The 24,358-nt window shown below is 36.2% G+C and overlaps 2 protein-coding genes across 4 annotated transcripts; one reads left to right on the forward strand and one right to left on the reverse strand.

Annotated features, from left to right (window-relative positions):
• Window positions 1-2,024: 2,024 nt before the first annotated feature.
• LOC105054415 (calcium-dependent protein kinase 18) lies at window positions 2,025-14,412 on the forward strand. 3 transcript variants are annotated; one of them, XR_012135506.1, is made up of 13 exons: window positions 2,045-2,911; window positions 4,752-4,882; window positions 6,130-6,171; window positions 6,383-6,494; window positions 6,603-6,681; window positions 6,834-7,003; window positions 7,343-7,469; window positions 7,767-7,882; window positions 7,990-8,097; window positions 12,151-12,213; window positions 13,495-13,668; window positions 13,854-14,223; window positions 14,299-14,412. XR_012135506.1 is itself a non-coding variant. In XM_073246089.1 (12 exons), the coding sequence occupies exons 1-12, from the start codon at window positions 2,621-2,623 to the stop codon at window positions 14,016-14,018; spliced, it is 1,578 nt and encodes a 525-aa protein (XP_073102190.1). In that variant the 5' UTR covers window positions 2,025-2,620; the 3' UTR covers window positions 14,019-14,412. The 3 variants fall into 3 exon arrangements, 2 of the variants coding, with proteins under 2 accessions (XP_073102190.1, XP_073102192.1); XM_073246089.1 differs by having other exon boundaries at window positions 2,025-2,911; window positions 13,854-14,412; XM_073246091.1 differs by lacking the exons at window positions 13,854-14,223; window positions 14,299-14,412 and adding an exon at window positions 12,560-12,602 and having other exon boundaries at window positions 2,038-2,911; window positions 13,495-13,622.
• Window positions 14,413-15,351: 939 nt separating this feature from the next.
• On the reverse strand, window positions 15,352-22,772 carry LOC105054416 (AP-2 complex subunit sigma). The gene is made up of 6 exons (XM_010935908.3): window positions 22,599-22,772; window positions 22,395-22,493; window positions 22,158-22,208; window positions 18,524-18,697; window positions 17,736-17,795; window positions 15,352-15,693 (listed from the first exon to the last, which is right to left on the reverse strand). The coding sequence occupies exons 1-6, from the start codon at window positions 22,599-22,601 to the stop codon at window positions 15,652-15,654; spliced, it is 429 nt and encodes a 142-aa protein (XP_010934210.1). The 5' UTR covers window positions 22,602-22,772; the 3' UTR covers window positions 15,352-15,651.
• Window positions 22,773-24,358: the final 1,586 nt, after the last annotated feature.

Below are 24,358 nucleotides of genomic sequence, written 5' to 3' on the forward strand. Positions count from 1 at the left end.
AAGTTTTTATGTTTATTTTTATTTTATTTTTTGGTAGCAGCAATGTGGAAATTGCATCAACCGAATGAAAGCAGTATCACTCGCATCTGGTCTCAATAGAAGACCCAGATCAGGGGGAAAGCGGACCGACCCTTCCTCGTGAACTTGTTGGCCACTAGCCACGTTGGCTAGATGACACATAAAATTAGATAACATTAAGCTGAGTCGTCTGACTCTGATCATGAGGTAGTGTACACAACTACTTTTTGACCACAGGCCTGCAATAATTGCTGTTGCTAAGATTGCATGTCGGCTATGCTAGCCCATGGTCCACTTTGACGCTGTCGGCAATATGGGTTGCCTGTTTATTTATTTATTTTTTATTAATGAGAATGGAAGCTAAGGAGTTTAAGCTCCATTAGCCCTGCATTCCAAGGACGTGGCACTTAGGTTCACCTTCCACTGATAGGTGGTGGATATCTTTTGTGACGTATGTTGCTTCTGGGCTAGGTGTTATCCCGTGGGCCTGTGAGCGGTCTCTGCTGGCCTTGTGGGCGTCTGGCTTGGATGGGTTATATCTATTAATTGGATCGAGAGCCTGCGGCTGAGTTAGCATCAAAGAAAATCTCTATAGTTTTTATAAAAAATCGCATGGCAGCCAGGGACCGACAGTGAGAATTTGATGGGAGTTCGTCTGTGGCTGTTGATCACATCGTCCATTCTCATTGGTAGACTACCGTGCTCCTCCGTTGTTAATTTAATGGTCCCATCCACCGCTTGATTCATACCTACCCTGCTTCCGGTTTGCTATATTTCGAAATCCCTAGCGCTCTATCTCACGCTTTCCCCTTGTCCCTCCCCAAAACCCTGTCATTTGGCCTGTTGAGCCTGATAACCAGGATCAAACCTAGATTGCTCAGCCACCTGACCATGGGGTCGCTATAGGTTTGCCAAGTTAGCGTCCTTCTTGGGTGGGAATTCTTGAGCAATCAAGGACAAAGCAAGCTTTCTAGAACCAGACCGGCCGGAGTGATCGATTAGGTTACATAATGTCTGTGTTGCTAATGATGTCAGGTTCCTTCTGTAAGAGCATAGCCAGCTTTTAATTGTGTTGCTAATGATGTGTGGTTTTTTTTTTAGGAATATTGTTTGCTTTCGTACCCTGTTGAGTGTGTAATTGTGCTTTTGGGCAAGTGAGCTAGGACGAAGGCAAAAATGATTAGCTCAGTTCTGGGACTTTGTTAGGTCTCACAGCTCACTTGCAAGTGTCCGTCATCAGGAAGGCTTTACGGCGTTTCCAAGTATCGTAGTGCAAACCAAGGAAGCTTGTCTTAGGTGTGAGATGGGCAAGGGATGGCAAATTGAGGATTACTTTAAGCCTAAATTTTAGGATCTTTTGCTGGGGTGAAAGTGAAACGTGGCAATGACTCACTGGCACCTCAATATTTAACACTTCTTCCCCACCCCCACTGGTCCCCCAAACTTTCTTTGGCGCATCAAAGTGCTCCGAGTCCGACCAACCGGCAGACACCCGTGAGGTCTCCTTAACACTCCAACGCTTTGTAAAAAAGAAACAATTGGAACAATATGAGAATATACTATCCAGGAACTTGTTATCATGGAGAACTGGATATTCATCATCCCCTCTTTCTCCCCTCATGCATCTCAAGATCTGGCTCTTTTTGCTGCCTTCTGTGTAGCTTTGCAAACATAATCCACTAATACTCGAATATGATGTTCGCATAAATAAAATAAAAAACTGGAATATGATGTTAAGCAGTTCAATTTCTGCCTCAGGATTTGCCCCAAAGAGATGATGGATCATGCGCGGTACATCAACCTCAAATCACAGGATGCGCAGGCGACGGAAAAGTCTTCGTTCCCACTGGACGCAGTCGGCACACCCAATAAAGAATTGTCACATGCAGAAAAAGTGACATGTCAACCAATGACCACGTGGAGCCACGTGATCGTACGTCAAAACTACCAAGGGCTTCTTTTTTTTTTTCCAGACGTTCCCATTGGTTCACATGCATGATTCCAGCCCTGGTCCTGCTCTCCCCCGGATTCTCACCAAGCGGCAGGGTAAGGGAGGTCACGGATGAGCGCGTTGGATCCCAGGCTCCACGGTACCCTTCGGCAACGGCAACGCAAACCCAACTCCAAGGAATAAAATAAACGGACGGATTTAATGCCAAAAACCCAACGATAATAATAACAGCACAGGAAAAAGAAATTTTTTATTTCTACGTGCCCTCTATTCTTCATTTCCTCACACTCTCTCCCCCACTACGTCTCCATTATTTTTATTTTATTAATTCCATCCACAGGGGACGAGGACGGGGACGACGGAACCAGTCTCACCTTCAAAAACCATCTCCAAAGTCCAATCGAAGTCTCCTCCTTTGTCGGTTTCTGGTTGAGAGGATCGACAAGAGGATCAGGGCTGCTCTCCCTCTCCAAATTAAGCTCTCTCTTTCCCTCCGTTGATCCGTCTATATCTCACCCTTTTAGCCCTCTTCTTGTTCTCCTTTCTTGGAAGTATTCCGCGTTTCTGATTTTTTGGATCAGTAATCCGCGTTTTGTGATGTATTGATGGTTATCTCTGTGAGGCGGAGGGAAAGAAGAGGAGGAGGAGGCGATGGGCTCGTGCTTGTCGTGTGCGACCAAGGTCAGCGGCGCCAACAGCAGCAACGCGTCTGCCGGCGGGCAGCAGGGCCTGCCGGCGGCGCAGAACCGACCGGGTAAGCAGCAGGACGCAGCAGGGAAGGTGCCATACGGGAAAAGGACGGACTTTGGCTACGACAAGGATTTCGAGAGCCGGTACGCGATCGGGAAGTTTCTGGGGCACGGCCAGTTTGGGTACACCTTCATCGCCACCGATAAAGCCAGTGGGGAGAGGTTGGCCGTCAAGAGGATCGACAAGAGCAAGGTAATTCCGCAAGACCGGGGTTTTTTTTTCCCCTCTTCTGCAGAGAGTTTCTTTCTTGCTGCATTTTTTTCATAGATTTGATCGAGTGACTTAAACTGGACATTTGCATTTGTATCAGAGAGAAATAATTATTTCTTGATCCTGAAGAAAAGGGGGAAGATCATGATACTAATTCTACAGTATATAGATTTGAAGTCATGCTTCTTGTTTTCCCTTCGATTTCTCGAGTCCTGGAGGCATCGATGCAATCAGTTAATTATTTGTTGCATCGATTTGCACTATGTTGGTACATTGGAATTCCCTACTTAATTACCAACGAAGAACTCAACCCCATTCAAGCTTCAAATCAGTTTGTCTGTCCTGCATAGTGGCATCTGTTGATTATGACCAATGGAGGAACTGTCAGCAGCAATTCTTGTGCATTTATAATCTGACAGTGGAAAAGCTGTGAGTCTATTACTATCTACAGTTCTCGTAAACAAACTTAACAGGTGTGGCAATAATAGCATGGGCAGGCTAAAACTAACTACGGAAATTTTGCCTATACCTTACTCCACAAAAGGATCAAAAGACAGTATACCAGAAAGGTAAACTACATCAAATGAAAAAATATAGAACAAACGTTTAATCTTTCGGTGCTCAGGAAACTTCTTATTATCCTTTTTAAAATCTACCTAACTTTGTTGTGTTGAACAGTTCTTGATTTATATTATCGTTTATGTAAAACCCTCGAGGTTTAACAATGTATGATTCATGTCTCCAAGAAAGACAATCAAAGTTTCACCGATCCTGTAGCCAGTACCATGTCATGCGACATCCATTGCATGTCTGTTGTTCCAATCTAGAAAAAGAAGCAGCAATTCTTCCCAACATCCTTACAGCACCCAACTTCACCCAACTTATTCTATGAAAACGAAAATAGCCAGCTGCAGCAAGAGCACTTCCTGTAGGTAGTTGATCCAAAGGTGCTTATACACAAATGTATCATTTGGTGTAACCTCATACTTGCTGTGCCAATGGTGCACTATTGTTGGTACGAACTTACCAAAGTGTGTGCATATTGGACAAGACATGCCATATGACAAGTGGCAATAAATTTGTCATTTCCCTTTATTTTAAATAGAAAAAAGGTCACCAGAATTTTTTTTTTTAAAGTAGACAACTGCTATAAATCTTCTCCTAATCTAAATCTAAGCATGGATGATTGGACATGTTTATCAGAAAGTACCTGCATCTTAGGCTGTTGTTGCACATATTGCTAATCCTTAGCAAGTGAAGTGATATGCACTTCATTAAGCCTCAGAATGCCCTAAGCATTTCCATCCATTAATTTTGTGTGTGTATGAATTTTATCTTTCTCTATTATTGATGATGAAATTTATTCTAGTGTCTTATTTTTTTTTCTTGTTCAATAGTTTCACATATTTATTTATCTGTCTTTTGTCTAATGATGCAACAAGAACCCCAGATTGAAAATATTTTATACATTCTGTTTACAAGAAAAACTGTTTTCCCTACTGTTTATCTTCTGAATGAAGAGTATCACTCCCCACTGTTTTGGCGGCTGAAACATGCTGATAAAGTTACATTCCTCAAATTTGGAAATATAGAGATAATGGCATCCCATTTTGAAGAAAGAAAAATTAAATGAAGCCAAGCAGCTCGCATATGTGCTTTTCTGCTGATTTGTATCTTTCTGATTTTACAATGAACAGAACAGTTGTTACTATGTTTATCAACTTTAACTACCAGTAGAGAATATTTGAATTTCATGAGACATCAAATTATTTGCTTGTAAATATTTTATCAATTGGTATAAGGTATGTGTGTCCATTGGCAGATGGTTCGTCCTGTTGCTGTTGAGGATGTCCAGCGTGAAGTGAAGATACTCAAAGCTCTTAAAGGACATGAGAATGTTGTCCACTTCCATAATGCATTTGAAGATGATTCTTATGTTTATATAGTTATGGAGTAAGTTTTCTTATCATTAGACTAGCTGTCTTGTGCCATCATGTTTCAACAGTCATTTGTCTAGATAGTAACATCTTTTGTTGAGCCATTATGGGAACGAAATCATGATTTTATGCTCATATGCATAAAGGAAACTAAAATATAACATGATATACAGGACATTGCATTCTGCTTGTCTTTTCTGATCATTATCAGACATGATTTGCTTGCTTTTGTAAAAACTTTTCTAGAAGTGTCACATTCATTCCTGCTGCTTCAGTTATTTCTTTATAACTGGTAAACTTTTGTTGCTGAAGTTCAGATATTGTGTATATGGGCGATTTTATTGTTTTTATATGGTATATGGTGACATGAATTTTCTAAAGAAGTGTTATGTTATTTTTCCAACAATGAGATAATGTCAGGTAGATTCTTCGTTACTGGTATATTGGCCAACAGGACCACCGGTTGGCGCCCCTCTCCTCAGTGCATGCGCTGGGCCGAGATTCCAGATTTGATCCTGGAAGGTGGCACTCATGCTGTATTTCTTGAAGGAAAAAAAAAAGATAAAAGGAAAAAAAAGTAGAAAGAGGTATATTGGTTATTTGTTTTCTTCAGCTGAAGATGTTTAAGAGACATTACAATACTTTGTGAATTGGGTGTGTAGCATATATATCAAGGTTGGATGTGCAAAATTCTATTTTGTAGTTCTCCATGAGCCTCTTTAGTGTTTTAAAACCTATGATTACCTCAAAAGGTCAATCTGTTTGAACTGTTACTCGTTAAAAATATAGGTCAGGCCAGGTAAGGATAAGGTGCTATTTTGTAAAAGACAACCTAGTTTCAACCACTTGTAGCTCAACCTGCATGGTTAGAGGACCTTTTGCAGTCCACAGGCTTGTTTATTTATATGAATTTCTTTCTTTGAGTTGTCTGGGTCAATCGATGTTTACATCGTTGACCTGTGGCCTGGCCACCAAAATGGTCAGTATTCAGGTATGTTTTAGGGAAACTCAACAAACTGTATCTTGGCATTGGGGTTTGATCTCAACACTATTCTTTGACTTGTCTGCTCGGAATATTTTAAAGTTTGTACAGAGCTAACCTTATGGTAGCAGTTCCACTGTCTTAGAGGTAACCACATTCTCACATTTTTGTTATCCATGATGCTTGTTGAGTTATACGCTTATTCTACTGAAACAGCAGCTAGTGATTTCTTCTTTAACAAGATGGTGATAATGACTTTTGCCTTGTGCACTTTTTATCAGATTATGTGAGGGTGGTGAATTGCTGGATCGAATATTGGCCAAGTAAGATTGCCTACTTTTCTTTAAATAAAAAAAGAACCCATTTAAAACAAAAGAATCACATGTCCTCTTATGCAATAGCAGTTCTCTTTCGAAATGTAGATGTGAATCACTTTTGTTGCTTAGACTTTGTTGCTCATTAATTAATAAATTGAGCATCTATCTAATAACTTTTTCAGCTTGCTTGAGCTGATCTTGAACAAATTCTTTGTAGAAAGGATAGCCGTTACACTGAGAAAGATGCTGCAATAGTAGTGCGGCAGATGCTTAAAGTTGCAGCTGAGTGCCATTTGCATGGTTTGGTACATCGAGACATGAAGCCTGAGGTACAGTTTTAATGCATGAAGCAGTTGTTAGAGATTCTGATTTAGTGATAGTTGAAGTTTGTTGTGCATACTAGCCAGTACAACACCCTACACATTTGACCTTTGCAGAACTTCCTTTTCAAATCGACAAAAGAGGACTCACCCCTGAAAGCAACAGATTTTGGCCTTTCAGATTTTATCAAACCAGGTGTGTATAGGCAGCATCTCCAATCTTTGTAAACTTCCATGTTTTGTTCAATCTGTGCTTCTACGTATTTATGTGAATTTGGAACTTTTGAGAGATGAAATAGTTGATATGTAGCTGTATAGATATGACATTTCAGGTATGACATATTTCAGGGAAGAGATTCCATGACATTGTTGGCAGCGCCTACTATGTGGCTCCAGAAGTACTGAAACGGAGGTCTGGTCCTGAATCAGATGTTTGGAGCATAGGCGTCATAACCTACATTTTGCTTTGTGGAAGGCGTCCCTTCTGGGATAAAACTGAGGATGGAATACTCAAGGAGGTAAAATCCATTCCAGTTTCTAGGATATTCTTATCAAATCATATGATCATAGCCACCCCAAATGCAATGATGACATTAATGTTTATGTTGACTTTTTGCTATTTGCTTGTGACGCTTTGCTGTTGCAATAATAAAACTTGGTCCTAGGTTGTGTAATCATCTTCAGATACTTATGTTTTTGGATTACTAAAAATCCTTTAATCTATAGAGGTGAAATTTAATAGCTTCTTGTAAATTTCATTGTTATGTGATGAAAACTGTGTATATCATGTTCTTCATTTGACTGCCATTACATTTCTGGAGATGCTACAGAATTGTTCTTATTTTGTTGGTTTGCAGGTGCTAAAGAACAAGCCTGATTTTCGTCGGAAGCCTTGGCCAAGCATAAGCAACAGTGCCAAGGATTTTGTAAAGAAGTTATTAGTTAAGGATCCTAGTGCAAGATTGACTGCTGCGCAGGCTTTGTGTATGTATTAATTTGAGCTCTCTAAATTTTAGGCTAGGCAATCTGTTGAAGATACATGATATATTCATGGGTTGTTGAATTTCCAAAAACGTCCCTTTTGAGGTTTAGTCATGGAATCTTATGGAACAAACTTGTGTCTAGTGGTATCTATTTAATCTTTAAAATATTTTCTCAAACTTATAAAATGATCTTCTAATGGGCAATTTTGATCATTTTGTTTTTTTTGTGTTACATTTTGTTTCTTATCTTAACTTCTTTAATGACGTGCTTCTGGCCTCTTCTCCCTCACTTTTGCAGCGCATCCATGGGTGAGAGAAGGGGGGGATGCATCAGAAATCCCGTTAGATATATCTGTGCTTAATAACATGCGCCAGTTCGTGAAGTACAGCCGTTTTAAGCAGTTTGCACTAAGGGTAAACAAGTTTGAACTATTTCCAAAAAATTGATGCATAGAGCATTATGTGTACAAGTATATTGCAAATTTCTTGTTGGGAATTTTTCTACGGAATGAGTTATGCAGGCATTGGCAAGTGCACTAAATGAGGACGAGCTGGCGGCACTTCATGACCAGTTTGATGCAATTGATGTGGATAAAAATGGTGCAATCAGTCTTGAAGAAATGAGACATGTAGGTTCTACTTAATATTCAGCATGAAAATTACAATCTTCACAAGTCATTTGACAAATTCAGATGGTGCTCTTTGCAAATTTGTTTTTCCTGTGTTTAGAAATTGATTACCTTCTGGCCATTGACTGAGGATTGTTTTCATTCCAAAAACTTTTTCTGTCTCATGGCTTCATTTTTCCAGGCCATTCCCTGTTGTTGAACATAGTATTTCTTAACCATCTGACTTTTGTAGAGCTGAACAACAGACTTTGTGATGTCTGATTTCTACATTTTCCTATTGAATAAAACATCAATTTTGGGGATTCTTTGAAGTATTTTCGTTCTGTAATGCTAGCTGTCTAGTGTAGTATTGTCATTTCAGATTGATAAAGAAAAATAAAGAAAACTTTAAATTTTGAACTATGCTAGATGATTATTGTAAAGTGGATAACTGCAATGCTCATCTGAATTACAAGCCCCCACAAACACCATAGAAAACTAAAGATGCCTCTTTGATCCATGATGAAAGGTAAAACCACACTACGTATTGAGGGCTCTGGAATTATGTACCTGCCTCTTACAACCAAGGCCTAAAATCTCTTTAAACCACAGAATAAACAGCTTTTAGGTTTTCTTTATGGAATGGTTCAGTTCTTTGACAAAACAACGAGTTCATATTGGTGTTTGAAAAATTGGGACCAAGGAACAAGCAGTTGATCCTTTACATAGTTGATCACTTTTGACTGGTATGGAAAATATTATTGTGGTAAGCATGTAGAAAAGAAGAAACTAATATGCAATCTAAATTCTTTAAAGTGCAGAATGTTTTCTTTTTAAACGTCTTCATTCTTCTGGAAAACTAAAACTTGAGTCTTTACATGCCATCAGAGACTGCTACTCTGACCTTCTCTTATTGTTGATGCTGTTAGTAATAATGGGGAAAAAAAAATCAATGAGATTGAAAATCTGTGTACACACTCAAAGTTAGAGAATGCAAAATTTTCTTTTCGAAGCCTCTTTAGAGCAGTGAAGCAAAATATGCTATTTTCTGCATGCTGGAAAGGCATTCGAGAGGTACTGAATCATATGATATTGAAAACCATTTGAAATTTCATTATTATTTGTTGATGCCACTCTAAAGAATTTATTGTCAGTGAAACTAGAAATCTTTATGAGATTGCTAGTGTTTTGATCAGGCTGGAAGCCAGCTACAAGTATTGGCTATATACTGTGGTGTTAAATTTTGTACCTATTTTACTGCTTTTTCGTTATCTTGCAATTTTAAGGATGTGTTGAATCCAACTCATGACGCATAAGTCAACAAACTTTTTCCTCTCCATCTGTGAGACCTAGCATTGTCAAAAACAAAAAAAAAAAAGAAAAAAGAAAAAAAGAGTCCATTCTATCAACCACATGGTGCACATCCTTGATTTTGTCAGAGAATGCTGCCTATGATACTGGATATTAAGACGGATAGACGTTTGGTATGAGATACTGTGCAGTTACTCAACATTTGTTAAAGACTGCTTTGGATTTTGAGATATCTATGTTAAGAATGTGTTGGATATGAAGGTCATGCGTATATTGTGAAGATCCTAGTGGAGCCAAACCTCATGGACATGGCTAAAAAATACCAAATGTCATTTCTGGTAACCTTATCCTTGATAGTAGAATCATAGTGCTTGTCTAGTTGAACTCGTATTATGGTAGTTGACCCTCTGCACTAGTATGTCTACCATGTCCACTCTTTTATATTTCTTATATTTGCTCCAAGCTAGTACAATAAAATATGCCAAAATGCTTTACTACATCCTGGAACCTCCGTGTCTGTACTCTTTTCATATCAAGGGAGGGGGTTGGAGATGGCTCCCTTGCATTAGCTTATACTGTGTTATTTGTAAGGCAGGTTCCCACTAGCAAATTGAGTTTATAGGTTTCACAATATGCCCCTCTTGTCTAGAATTACCTTGCTAGTAGTTGATACAAATCAGAGGGTTGACATTAATGTTGTAAATGGGTCGAACCCAGGTAGGATCCATGCTATATCTGCATCTAAACTCGATAAGATAGGAGTTCGAAGTCAGATTCGGCTCCATCAAAATGTGTAAGCTCCTACCTAGAATCCAGACTTGATTAGTAGTTAGATTTGAGTTCTGATTCAAGAATTTGAGGTTTAATTCAGCACAGGTTGTATCTTATGTTTCTTATTGCTATTATTTTTTATTTTTTAAATTTTTAATAAAGTTATGAATTTTAAGAAATTATTAAGTACAACCACCTTGAACACTAATATGGTAAGTAAATTGTTGGTTTTAAAAAAAAAAAAATCTAATAGGATTTAGGTTTCCATTTATGGTTGATTTGATTCAAACAGAATTGATGTCTGAGTGTTAGCTAGGATTTGGAGCTGAAATGGCAGTGGGCAAGAGTTAAGGAATCAATACAGGTCAGATAGCCAATCCTAGAGTTAAGGGATCAATACAAATCATGTAGCCAATCCTCTTTATATTCTTATATTTATATATATTCCACATATGTAGCGTGTGTACATATATTCGGTTATCAGTTTTTCAGGTATGAATTAGCTATATCCAAGTTCAATCCTATAAGAAATTGGATTCTAAACCTGACTTCATCAAATAAGGTTATTGGAAACATAAATTGGTTATTAAAATATAATCAGAACGGCTTGTTGAATTTTCGGGTGCCATTTATGCCCTAGTTGATGTGATGTTGAGAACCAGGTTTAATGGTTTATAACTTCAGTGGAATCAATTTTGGTTCATAAAACTGAAACTGTATTGAATAAAATATTTTGCTTAAGGTTAACATTAATTACTGTATCCCAACTTATCACATTAATTTTGATATTTGAAGGCATCTATTTTGAGCCTTTAGATTGTAAATTTCTGCTTTCCAGCAATAGATAAACAGGTGACTTTTTAGCACGTCTGATCCGATTTGTAGCATATCCAGTACCCATGCACCCTAGAAAGCATACAGAAAAGAAGACTGGAACATCTGGGATATCTAAATTTCCCACTTCTACACATTTCTTGACCATTTATATGATGCCTGCAACTAGTAATTTTTAAGTAGTATTAGCATCATTTTGACAGATAAGTATGTGAGATATCATCCCTAAGTCGCATGCACATCATAATTGTGGTGATTTAACATTAACAGGAAAAAAGAAATTATTTATTGTTTTGTTTTGTGCTTTGTTAGCCTTAACCACCCGACATAACACCCTCTTGGGACAATGATGTTAGAGTCATGATTCCATACTCCTTTCATCATAGTTCGTTCAAAAAAGATAGTGATAAATATCACTTTCTGAACCTTGCATCAGCAAATCTTCTGCATTACTCTTTGTGAAATATCTAAATTTTCGGTAGTTTAAAAGATGTAAAAGCTATTGCAATAAAATCCAAAATTTAAGTGGAGAGCTATCTCCTGAACAATATCAGATTACTTTTACAAGAACATACATCATGAAAGGATGATGCATATTTGGGAAATGGGATTCCTTTTCAATGATTGTCAACTGGAAAATGTAATACTAGTTAATTTTCCTCTGCAATGAGTATTAGGTATCGTCCTTGTTAGAACTTTTTACAGAAATATAAAGGCTCAATCAGAGAGTGGCTTCTCTTCTCATGTAACATGTGGAATATTTAACTGCATGCCGTGGAAATCTCTTGTTTTTTTGTTTTTTTTTTGTTTTTGTTTTTTTTTAATAAACTTTCTTGAGGATCTTTTCCAATCTGGAGTTTTGTGGTTGTTTATGAGTTACAATGGTGATAGCTGGCTTGTACCAATATGAAAACTGTACTTAAGTTCCTCTAAGAAATGACCTGTTAATATGTAATCCGATTATATTAATGTTATTGATGAGTCTCTTAGCAATGGGGATCCGCTTATATTAATGTTATTAACCTTTCGCCGTGGAGTCATTTTCTGTAGATAGGTGTCTCTGAGAAGTAATCAATTGCTATTAAGTTTTGATTAGAGTTTATGCAAATCCTATACTTTTCAATTCAGACTCATAATTGTTGTAGCAATTTTGTCCAGGCTCTTGAAAAAGATCGTCCTTGGAGATTGAAGGGACCTCATGTTCTAGAAATTCTTCAGGCGGTGAGCCCCTGCCCCTACAAACTTTCATTCCGGTGCTATGCTTCCTTGTACGTTGTTTTACTATAGTATGCATCAAGGAATCATGTCCAGACTGTATTGGTGGGCCAGTATAATACCATTTCAGGAAGAAAATGGTATGCAGTATGGGTGCGGAACACCAGTTCTCTTGAACCAAGATGTCCTGACCATCTCGGTTGCATCCCGACAGTTCGGATGCAGTTGGGATGCACTAGGACAGTCAAGATGGACAGACCTCGACATATTTTTTTTTCCATTTTATTCTTGCTAATAATTGTTTCGTTCTGTCCTATCCATGCTATCCGATCCTGATTTCATATTGTCCTAGGAGCAAACCAAGATGGGCCCCAGTGCCGATATTTAAACCCTTGGTATGCACTTTCCTGGCAGGTGTTTCTACTTACCGATATTTAAACCCTCGGTATGCACTTTCTTGGCAGGTGTTTCTAGTTACATGTTCTGATAGTTGAAACAGAGCAAAGATTTGGCACTTCGGGGCAAAAGTTTATGTAGAAACAAAATTGACTTGCCTTATCTCTTATTATGTTTTTGGAGGGATGATATATTGAATAAGAACAGAAAATAAAGACTACATTTTATATATACCTGCACTTTAAGTTTCCATGATAATATCTTTTGTTGTATGACTAACGACATTTAGAAGGTACCAAACAAGTCTGATTTTTCAGTATAACAATTGTCCTAGCCAGCTGATAGTCTACATCAGATATATCTGATATATTTTCACCATCTAACTTGACATGTTATGTTTATTTTACATGTTTGATCATTTATAACTGATGATTTCATATGACATTGAAAGTTTCTATCTTGACATGCAAATTTAAGCTTTTATGGATTGGTAATTTCATAGCACAAGCTGCAAGTTGATATAATACATCGGTATCATATGATGGACTATTCTTACTATTTGTTGCCACAACCACTAGTGCAGTCATAAATTCCATGTTCATAGAGGAGAACAAGGATATGTCATGTACTTGAAGTGAGAAGATGAATGACTTGGTACATTGTAGGAAATAGTTGAGCAGATGTATATTCCTTATTTCCTATAGACATTCACCATCACATGGAAATCATAATCATAACTTCCTCACTATGATATTTGCCAGGCTTCCATCCATCCCCATTCTAAAACCAAATGACATAATTTAAAAAAAAAAAAAAAATCTTCTTTTGCATGCTTTGTGGTGGATGCATGAGCCTGAACAATTTTTGCCCCTGTTCATCCTTTTGGAGCAGATAGACAGCAACACAGATGGACTCGTAGATTTCTCTGAATTTGTTGCAGCAACCATGCATGTGCATCAGTTAGTGGAACATGACACAGAAAAGTGGCAAACAGTTTCGCAATCTGCTTTTGATAAGTTTGATGTGGATGGAGATGGATATATCACACCTGAGGAACTTCAAATGGTATCTTTGCCTAATTATTGTTGATCTGGTTTAAAAACTCTACAGCATGATTGCATTTTGAATTCTGAAATTTTTTGATGATATGGATTAATACCAAGCTTGAGACTAAGTTCAGTCCCTGTATAACAATGAAGTTAAAAATTAAAATTGGAACCTGATTTTCACTTGTGCTACCATGTTTGCAGCGCACAGGTTTGAGGGGCTCCATGGACCCTTTACTAGAGGAGGCTGACATTGACAAGGATGGCAAGATAAGCTTGGATGAATTCCGCCGACTCCTAAAAACTGCAAGCATGAGTTCACGCAATGTGCCCGGTCCAACCGGTGTTAGCAATCCTCAAAAGTTGTAACTCGAACGGAGACTGTCAGTGATGGATGAGGAAGTGAATTGATGCTGTCTCCTAAATTTAAGGATTCATCTTATGGGTCTAGTTTGCACATGTTTGCTCATGTTGACGATTGCAATGAACCACCAGAAGATCAGAAAATTTTTCATTCTCAGGATCGTGCGGAGAGACCATCTAACTCGTGAAGAGCGCTGTGACAAGCAACTAGGTAAATGCTTTTATCATGTGGAGCTTTATCTCCACACAGTTGTACATTATGTATGGTAACGGGGGATTCTTTCAGGTTTCACCAAAAATGCAATGTGTGATCGTGCAGATACGCTGCAAATCTGTGTTTAGAGTGGTTACACAGTTGAATGCAAATTTTTAGAAAAAGTTAATGTATCCTTCCAGTGAACTGTGAGTTGTGTTTTGCTTTCCTTCCATTCTTACCTTGGTCATACCTCAGATATTAAATGGGAGAAGCTTAGAGGAAGCTTCTGGAGTTCACAGTATGCTAAACTTCATTTCGAATTGGTCTCTTCCAGTTATAACCTCATCTATCGACAGGAATTTGACATATGATCTTGTACTTGTATTCTACTTATTTAGATTATATCTGCGACAAAGAGGCATCTAAACAAACAAATATCTTATGCACAGGGAATTTACAGGTGCACATGGTTGATAATCTGCCTGTGAAAACGTTGGCCCCCATTTCATGTTGCCTCAGTAACCTGATTTGCCCGTCCACTACTAAATTGTGAACTAGTGCGAGATAATTTTTTTTTGCGGTACTAGTTCGACCTAATATAAAAAGATATTCGACTAATTCCTAGATGTGCCAAATCTCCATGCATTTCTCCTTGCTCTGCTTTATACTTTTTCTATATTATACATCTTGAGATGAATCAGGATCATCTATCAAACTTACAGTAAATTAAGATCAACTTTGACATCATTTTATCTAAGTTTGGTCAAAAATATTATCTAAACCTACCCAAGCAAACCTAAGTCATAAAAAAGAGCAAACATGGTTCCCCAAATCGGTTGGATGGTAAATCTAGGAGCTTTTCTTGGTCAATGCAGTTTCCGTTTTAGTTTGTAAACATTTCTGAAAGACTTTGTACCAAAAAAAAATACATTTCTGAAAGACCAAGCTCAACGTTGCATAAGGAATTGTTGGCAAATTACTTAGCCCGAACTAAGCAAGAAAAACAAGAGATATGCCAATTATGAACATGCACTCAAACAAAACGAACTCGTGAACAAGGTAGCTATTGACCACCCCTCTTAAGCTCTGTCATATTCTTTTCACAATCTCATTATCATATAAACTCAATATAGATCTGATCAGTAGATTAAACAGCCACAAAGCCTAATCCAATTTCATATGCATCTCGAGATAGTACATAAAATGAAACATGACATACAGTGACAAAAAATATGATAGTATACATAATGAAGGAATCATGCAGGCCCACAACTGACACGGTACACTAATCAATAACTGTTAAACAAGTAACACCTCTTTTTTGTTCTCCCTCCAATTCTCTTAGATGCAATAGCCAGACCAGCTCCAGAACTGGACTGCAGGATACAGTATATATCAGTAACAATTCAAGAATGAATTTCCAGTCTTCTCCTAACCCTGTTTTCATTCTTGCTTTTCCAACTCCCCCATCCTCTCAATAATAGCCTGCACAATTACAACAAAATACACAAACTTATCTTGGTTTTCACTCAAAGTAGCTCAAGAATTGTGAGAAAAAATAGCTTAATTTTTGCATGTGCAGAACTTCATATTACTTGGGTACGTGAATCATATAAAACAAACAAGAAAGAGCAAAAGACAGAAATGAAGAAGAAAAGTTTCCGGGCTTTCAGGGCTTATTTAGTTAATAACGTTGCAACTGCTAGTTTATTTGCAATGGCAAAAGCAAGAATTTGATCATTTTGGTGCATCCAGAGTACTACAAATATTCCTACTTATGGACAACAGATGGAGATTACAATTTGACTGTTCTGCCAGTTAATTGATGGGCCTAATAAACTGATATTTTACTACATCATTCATCAGTTTTATGTATGCAGTTGAGTGCCAGCCATTTCTGGTTCCACCAGCAGCTTGAACCTGTACGAACTATATCAGTCAGGTGTTTCCCCTTGAACCAACAATTGGATAGTTCAGGGAAAACACCAGTCTGTATCACTATATATTGGCTAAACCAGTAATACTGGTCAGCATATCCCAGTACAGGCCAACATGACTGGTCAGGTTCATTTGGGCCATTTGGATTTTCAAACCTCATTTAATGCCTTCGTTTGAGTTCAAAAATGTTCCTTAGAAGTCAAAATAACTTCCACAGCCACATGCCAGCTCCTTGATTTTGATGTCTAAAGAAAAATAGTAGGGAGGTATACAAACAGGATTGAAGAGTCGAAAGAACAAGAAAGACTCTCTACACACCAAAAAAAAAAAAAAAAATCTGTGACTGATTTTTTGGGCGAATATGTGACTGTTCTTTGGCTAAACATTATACACTATTCTTTTACCACTGAAATTAAAAAAGAATCATTCCCAGAAGGGGGAAAAAACTTCTTATGACTAGTTACAGACACATATTATGAATATGAACCAACAGAAACTGACAAATATTTCTAATGGTAGACTTGCCAGCTGCTAGCAAATAAGGTTAAAACCAAATTAGTTTTCATATCTTTCCTACAAGTTTTCCCATTTTATCCTGATTATTTATTTAATAAGTTTCGGAATTTATTTTATATTATTTATTTAAAAATATTTTATTCATTTATTTATTTATTTTATCTATTCAAAACCAATTTATATTTTGTATGAGTTTTCCGATTTATCCTGATTATTTATTTTAATAAGTTTTCCTAATATCACTTTTTTCAATTTTGAAGTTGTAAATGTAATATCAGTGATAACAGATTGACTAGTATACCAGGCAAACCAGAGAATACCATGTAATAGTTGTGTGAGTGGTAGCTAAGCAGCTAGATAATTATATAAATGGTGTACCCGACCAAGAAGAGGTACAGATTTTCACACTTTTCATTGGTTCTTTGCATCAATTCTTAAAATATAAGAAAATATAAGAAAACTTTATGTGTACATAACTAAAGGAGGGAAAAAAGGAATAGATAACTAAGACATGGTTAGTTGAACTAATACAGATGAACAGACTTCTTAACATGCAAAGCAAATGTTTATAGAAACCTTATGTTCATCAAGTTGTGTCAAAATTAGACCAACTTAAAACTACTTCCTAGGTCCAATTTTCTTGACAAGCTTTCAATATATATACACACACGTAAAACCAGAAAGTTCAGCAAGCTTCCTATATCTCAAGGTATCTGAATCTGATAGTTACGAGGAAAGATGCAGCTAATTTTAGCAGAGAAAAAGAAAAACAGATGCAAAAGAAGACTAAGACATGATGGCATCACTGATGAGCCAAAAATGGTAACCTGATATTGAAAATAAGCATTTTCAGAAGGCAAGCTCCAATAGACAAATAGTAATCAAAAACATAATTCTAAATAGATTTAAGTGCATTTTCTACAGCAGATGTTTTTTCTAAAAAAAAATCGCATGTAAAATTTTGTGGGAATGAATAAAGTTCATTATTCCCAATATATAACATGCATAACATTTGCATGATACACTATAAAAAGTTTCATAAATCAGAAAGAGGTTCAATAAATGGAGGTCACCTTCTTGCTTGTTTCTTGAAGCTCCCCAGCAAGAATGAACTCATCCAATATGAGATATACCTTCACAAGTGAAAATATATGGTAAGTGAAAATTAGATGGTTATTTCACTTAATTAAGTCTAAAAATCGTAAATAAATTTATCACAAAAGATTATGTTGCCTCTAAAAATTAAACTTTAACCAATTAGTCTGTCAGAATGCCTACCTATTGCAAACTATCGAGATATATTTGTTTCCTAGGTACACAAAACTGGTGCAGAAATTCAGTTCATATTGAAGAAGCATAATTTTCTAAAGCCTTTGCGACCTCTAATTTACTACAGCCATTTGGTACTTTGCAACAGAGGACCCATAAAGTGGACCAAGCCATTACAAGCATTTAACTGATAATGCATAACTAGATCCCTAAACCAATAAACCTTTTAAAAGAATGTTCGGAAAAAAAAAAAAAGAATGCTATGATTACAAGATCAGATCTAAAAGGACATATGCAAAGTAAGCAACAAATCTTGTTCACCCACAAATAAAAATAAATCAACAAATAAAAATTAAAATTCTGCCAGCTCAAAGAATTATTATGTTCATCATGTGATAATTCAGCTCAAGAAACACAGCTTCCACTTTAACATCTAGATGCATTAATATGGAAAATAAGTATAAAAGCAAAGTAAAAAAATAAGCCAACAATAAGATTACTGCAATCTAAACTATAAATGAGCCGCTTCTGAAGACAATTGACTAAACTAAACCCATGTAAAGCATTTTAGGTTCATGAAGGGGGTACGGACCTTGTGGAAGTTAAATACCAAATCTAGTTCACACACATTGCTGAAAAAATGATCCAGTATCTCCACAAATAAATGTATGCACTCCAAGTATGCTAACTCATTGTCAGTGATATCGACACACATTGAAAAGAAAAGTCCTGCATATCTTCTGTAAATAATCTTGTGTGTCCGGAACTGTAAGAAAAAATGTACCAAATTCAGCCACACGAGTGATAATGCAAAGTGATAAAACAGTAAATCATGATGACATCTGAAATGCAAAAATGGATTGAAACTTTCTAATGTTAAACCAATAGCTCAAAATAATAACCTGCATGTTATGTACAGAATCAAATCAACAATTGGTCAGTCAACATCATAAATCTAAAGAAAATAGTAAATGATTTTCTTTATTTCAAGTTAACAGATAGATGAACACATGTATAAAAACATTAAAGTTGGGTGGATGAAGTGGAGAGGTGCTCCTTTGCTGTTCCTAGATTGAGCAATGCCTCTGCTATATTAGGGAAAATTAACAATCAGCAATGAGGCCACCAATGCTGTATTTAGCAAGATGTTAAGTGGAAGCCTGCAAACTGGACAAACACTAGTATAACTTGGAAGAAACAAAAATAACAAATACTAGAAGAGGCATAGAAGTAGCACATTGAGACAACCCATTGACATGGATTGCCATGTGCAGCAAAGATCAAAGGATGGAGAAACCACCAAACAATTTTACAAATCATTATACTAGGTTTTGAACTTTCAAAAATCTGATGGTTGTAAAGTCATCTAAATTCTCGTTATCATGCCCATTTACCCAACAACACATGCCACCTCCCCAACAATCTCAACACCACCTTTCTAGTCCCTCTCCCCCACCCTAATCATGTAGAAAAAGGAATATAGATTTACCATCTTCATTAAATGTAAAAGATTATAGTCAATACACAACAGAAAACAAACTATGCCAGTTAAAAGCAACTATTACATGTCTTAGACATGTCCAGGAGAATATGCTTCAGCAGCATGCTGATTTCACCATGGGAAGACAGTCATATGTTTATCATTGAACTTTTGGGCAGCAAATGAATATTATACTATCTCTGGAACAAACAAGTGTGCTCTAATATATATAAGACAAAAACTTGCCATGATTTATGAGCAAGGGGTGCATTTTGAATTTTGCCGACAGCGAGCCACTAATTTTAAAGATTGAGGACAGTGGATGTGAATTTTCCTGATACATGGCAGGAAGGTGCTTACCCACGTTCGTCAATCCACTAAAAGAATCAACAGATTCTTTAGGTTCCCCTAAATAATTCGTTAGGAGCAGGTCAGATTTCGATTAAAAATAAAAAAAAAACAATGGCAAGTTTTTTCATACAAGAATCCTTTTATTTCAACCATGCAGATTTTCTAAGGGCTGTTTAGTGCCCATCAGTTTTTCTAAAATAGATAATAACTATAAAACATAATTCTCTATAAAACAGGTTTTATGAAAAACAGGGTGAGACATATTTTCATAGAACTCATTTATCATGTCTTACAGCTTCCTAGATGTGGTATAACAGATTGTATAGAAAACAACCCACCAACCATTTTTGCCCATTTTTGCAATACTCGTTTGTTCTTAATCTTTTGTATATTCCTGTTCTAATATAGTTTATCAACCAAACAACTCCTAAATGAATTTTCAGCTATTTTTCTCCTCATTTCCTTGTTGTTTTCTTCTCCTCTCTCCTTCTCTTCTTCCTTTGAGTTAGAATGGGTATTAGACCAATCTGCTGCTTTCAATGTCAATTGCCACATCTAAAGAATAAGCTTTAAGACTAAAATTTCAGGTAAAAACAAGGCCTCGATGACTCTGAAGTCTTGGATCAGCTTGAACTATTTTGTATTGGGCTAAACCAATTCATATGTTAAACATTGTACAAGGTTAAATGAGTTGGTACCACCAGTTCATAAGTTCGTCTATGGAACAATTTTTCCATGAACTAGAATAGGGAGATATTGACACTGAAAAATTACAAGACACAAAATGGTACCCATCGATTTTCAACCCTACAGCGGTGATCCATGATAATAAATGGATAAAACTATGAAAGACAGGCTCAATCAAATTGGAGATGTGTTTGTTGGTTTCCGATCATCTTAGGTCAGCAATTGTTTGTTTCAAGGCAATCCAACCAATTGCCAACAGCCAAGCAGCATTAATAAATGACTGAAAACTCGAAAAGGAAAACAAAAAATCTTTTTAGATATATAATAATGGTTATCTTGGTAGTAATTCTAAACTAAATACTTCAAGGCAGTCAAATTAGATAGTACCCATCTTACTAACAAACCCTTAAATGGTTCAACTAGTACTTCCACCTATTTTATTTCTTGAATGACAATCAAATATGGAAAAAAAAAATCACAAAAACTCCAAGGAAATCCTCTTTTTTAAAAAAATCACATGAAGGTCACCTAACAATGTTTAATGAATATTTTTACAGCATCACTCAAATAATGAAATTGAAAAGGGATAAACTTCTTTGAGACCAACTAATTCACTTCATATAGCCCAACATTTAGAATTCTGAATCCCCTGACTAGTAGCCTGTGCACTGAGCTGTTCCATCATAGTACTGTTCTAAACATCTGGCCTTTGGATAAACACTATTTTATGCACAGATATGCCTAATACTTTTTCCACGGACCAAGTTGTGTTATAGTTTTTTTTCTCTTTTGAGGGTTTTTTAAGTACGATATATGATAGTACAACATCAATTTCTGCATACATAATGCATCCTTCAACAAGTATTGACTTAAACATCCTGCATATATTTAGAAATTCAATGTATAAAACATTCTTCCATATGCATAATAACTGTGTATACACCTATTTTATGTTATATAAACAAATTGGGCTATTCTGTAATCCTAAAATCATTCCGTACAAACCACAAACTAGAAGTAGGAACAGGATCTTGATTTCCTGGTCCATCTAACACTTCATTTCTTGTTCTCTGTTTTTACCTTCCTTTTTTGCATATTGGACTAGCATATCATTCTATTTCAAATTATGTTTAAAAAAGCATTTACCAAAACCAATTCTCCGCAATGTTCCCATTTATGTCCTTGTATTCTGTACTATAACCTTAGAGCTATCTCATTGTAAGTATTCCAACAACATAAGCAATTTGCCAGCTTGAAAGAATTTGTACCCTGACCTACAGCCAAAAAAGTCAACCGTATAGCGCCATTAATCCATATGTAAATTGTCGCGTGAAATACAAACAGTCTTTTTCAGATTCATGCAAGGGACACGTTATTCAGGGCGATAAACGTCTAGAAAGTGCATGATTGCAAGACCGTTCCATCAAGAGGTTCAAAACAAAACCTTTTGCAACCATATGAAATAGTTTCACACCACGAAATATATACCAAAGAAGATTGATGAGGAGTTTGTTCCACAGAAAGTCCAAATCCTTGGATCCAAATTATCTATGCAAAAAAATTTCGTGATTTCAATGGGCTCTTATCGATCTTTTCTGTGCGGCTAAAAAAAAAAAAAAATCTGCTTTTCTATTGAGATGGGCATCTGATTTTTGCTATAATACAAACTACAAAGAGAACAACTAGGGTTTGGAATTATTTTTGGTACCTCAACAAAGTTGGTGAACTTGGGATCCCTGTTAACCACAAGCCGATGGACCTGGGAAATCCGGAAAAGAAAATGAAATGTCGTTTTTAATCTAGAAAACAAACTGAGGAAGGAAGAAAGTTACCACCTTTAATCAAGAAAATTTAAAAAGATCAAGAAAGTTCGGTCAAACACACACACCGAAGAGAGAAAGACCGAGACGAAGAAAGGGTTTGAGAAGAGGAAAGCGAGAATTACCTCGTACTCAACCTTGTGCTTCTCAGAATCCTCGAGGGGGACGTAGTACTTGGCCAGGCGCGTCTTGCCCTGCCGATTCTGCAGCAATATGAAGCGGATCTGCCATTCCAATTGGATTCGATTCAATCTCACATCACATACCAAATCAAAACAAGAAAGATTATTTGACCAACAAGAAGAGGCGGAAGGGGAATCAGGAGGTACCATATCGTAAGGAGGACGCGAGAGGCCAGAGAAGGGAATTTCCAGTTGGAAGGCGAGAGAGAGAGAGAAAGGTGGACGAGGGCTTTTCCCGGTACCGATATCGGGGCCGAGAGTCTTCCTTGGATGTGCCGAGACCTTCTTTAGTTCAGAGTGGCCTCGTAGACCTTGGAGCCGCTCGGTCACGCTTTTTACTTACACGTGTCGGTGTTCTACGCTCCATGTTGTCGCTGTTCTACGCTCCATGCTATCAAATGTGTCAGACGAGCGAGTTGTGGGTGAGCCCGCTCGAATTCGGACCGGGACTTTGGCTCAGAACGGCTTGCAGTGTTTGCAAAGTGACTGATTTTTTTAAAAACTTTAGCTTTAGTTTGATTCAACTCGATTTGATTTAGCTCGAAATAAAAATATATGAATAATTTACATATAATCTTATTTTTAATTGTTATTTATCCTATAAGAAGTATTATTTAATATGTTTTAATTATAATTAATATAATTATATATAATAAAATATATTTCAACTATAAAATTGACATATTATTGAGATTATTAGCTCAGATTATAAAAATGAAAATTTCAAAAGATTTTAATCTCTCATTAGATCTTTTAAATAGTTTGTGCTGGATATCCAAATGAAAGTAAATGAGTTGGTTTGAGCTGGTCTCAAGTTAATTATAAAATAAATCGAGCTTAAGCTATGTTTAGCTTCTCCATATTCAGCTTATTTACACCCATACATGGTAAATGATCATGTGGCTTTCATAGAATAGGTTTATCTTGCAGTTGCGAACAAACTGACAGCTGCATATCACACAAAAGAACAATTACAATGCAAGAGAAAATCTAGAAGGGTAATGTTATGTTAGAATTTTTTCGCCCCCAAACACAAGCATGCAGAATAAGATATACAGTTGATTTATAACTTCCCTATTTCTCTATATGTTGACAGTTAGTATTTGACATGGCACATGTTATCAATGAAAGAAGGAACAGAAAACTTACACATGTGAGATTTCTATGTTAGAGATACATATTTTTTTAGCTTTTCATGTTAAATCTCTATAATGTGAAAATATTTTTATATTTCAGCAAAAAAAAAATATCATTAATTTGGCATTCACAAATAATTATGAACTAGCATATAACCTGTGAGATAGAGTATAATTTTTTCTTTATTTTCAAATGTTCTTAAAATCTAATACAGTAATATAACAAACTATAATAAACAAAAGGATTTGATAGCAAAATTTCTATTTCATGTTAAGCAATGAACTTTTATCACCGAGCAGAAACTTCCGTTACTAACTTTGGTTTTGTGCGATGTGCAGGATATAAATTCTCTTCTTTTTTTCAATTATTTTTTAAATACAACATGATAATGTAAAATATTATAATAAATAAAAAATTTTAATAATCAAATTTTTGTTACAAATTAAATAATAAACTTTAATATAACCGAGCATATTAATATTGACATTATTAATATATTTATATATTAAATAAAAAACTTTAATGATGATCAAGTATATTAATATTAGTGTCATTAATATTTACATCATCAACCTCTTGCAAAATTTATGATGTCTCTTGCCTTAAATTGCAAGAATCAAAGTTCATAATAATTAATAATATTTTTTGAAGATATAATATAAATTTAATAATTTATTAAATAGAACATGAATACAGTGTGCCCCCGTGTCTGCATTTGTGGAGTGTTTGTTTGTACTAGAGAAGTTATGCGTACCCCTAAATTGTTTTTC

This window comes from Elaeis guineensis, chromosome 11 (assembly GCF_000442705.2).
Source record: "Elaeis guineensis isolate ETL-2024a chromosome 11, EG11, whole genome shotgun sequence".
Classification (NCBI taxonomy): Eukaryota; Viridiplantae; Streptophyta; class Magnoliopsida; order Arecales; family Arecaceae; genus Elaeis; species Elaeis guineensis.

Bases quoted from the DNA above. Each gene is read 5' to 3' on its own strand.
- LOC105054415 (XM_073246089.1), top strand. From the start codon at position 2,621: ATGGGCTCGTGCTTGTCGTGTGCGACCAAGGTCAGCGGCGCCAACAGC. The intron at 6,172-6,382 runs GTAAGATTGCCT...AATTCTTTGTAG, and splicing joins CTGGATCGAATATTGGCCAA to AAAGGATAGCCGTTACACTG. The intron at 7,883-7,989 runs GTAAACAAGTTT...TGAGTTATGCAG, and splicing joins TTAAGCAGTTTGCACTAAGG to GCATTGGCAAGTGCACTAAA.
- LOC105054416 (XM_010935908.3), bottom strand. The intron at 22,209-22,394 runs GTAATTCTCGCT...CGGATTTCCCAG, and splicing joins AGCACAAGGTTGAGTACGAG to GTCCATCGGCTTGTGGTTAA. The intron at 17,796-18,523 runs GTCCGTACCCCC...TCACTTGTGAAG, and splicing joins TGGTATTTAACTTCCACAAG to GTATATCTCATATTGGATGA.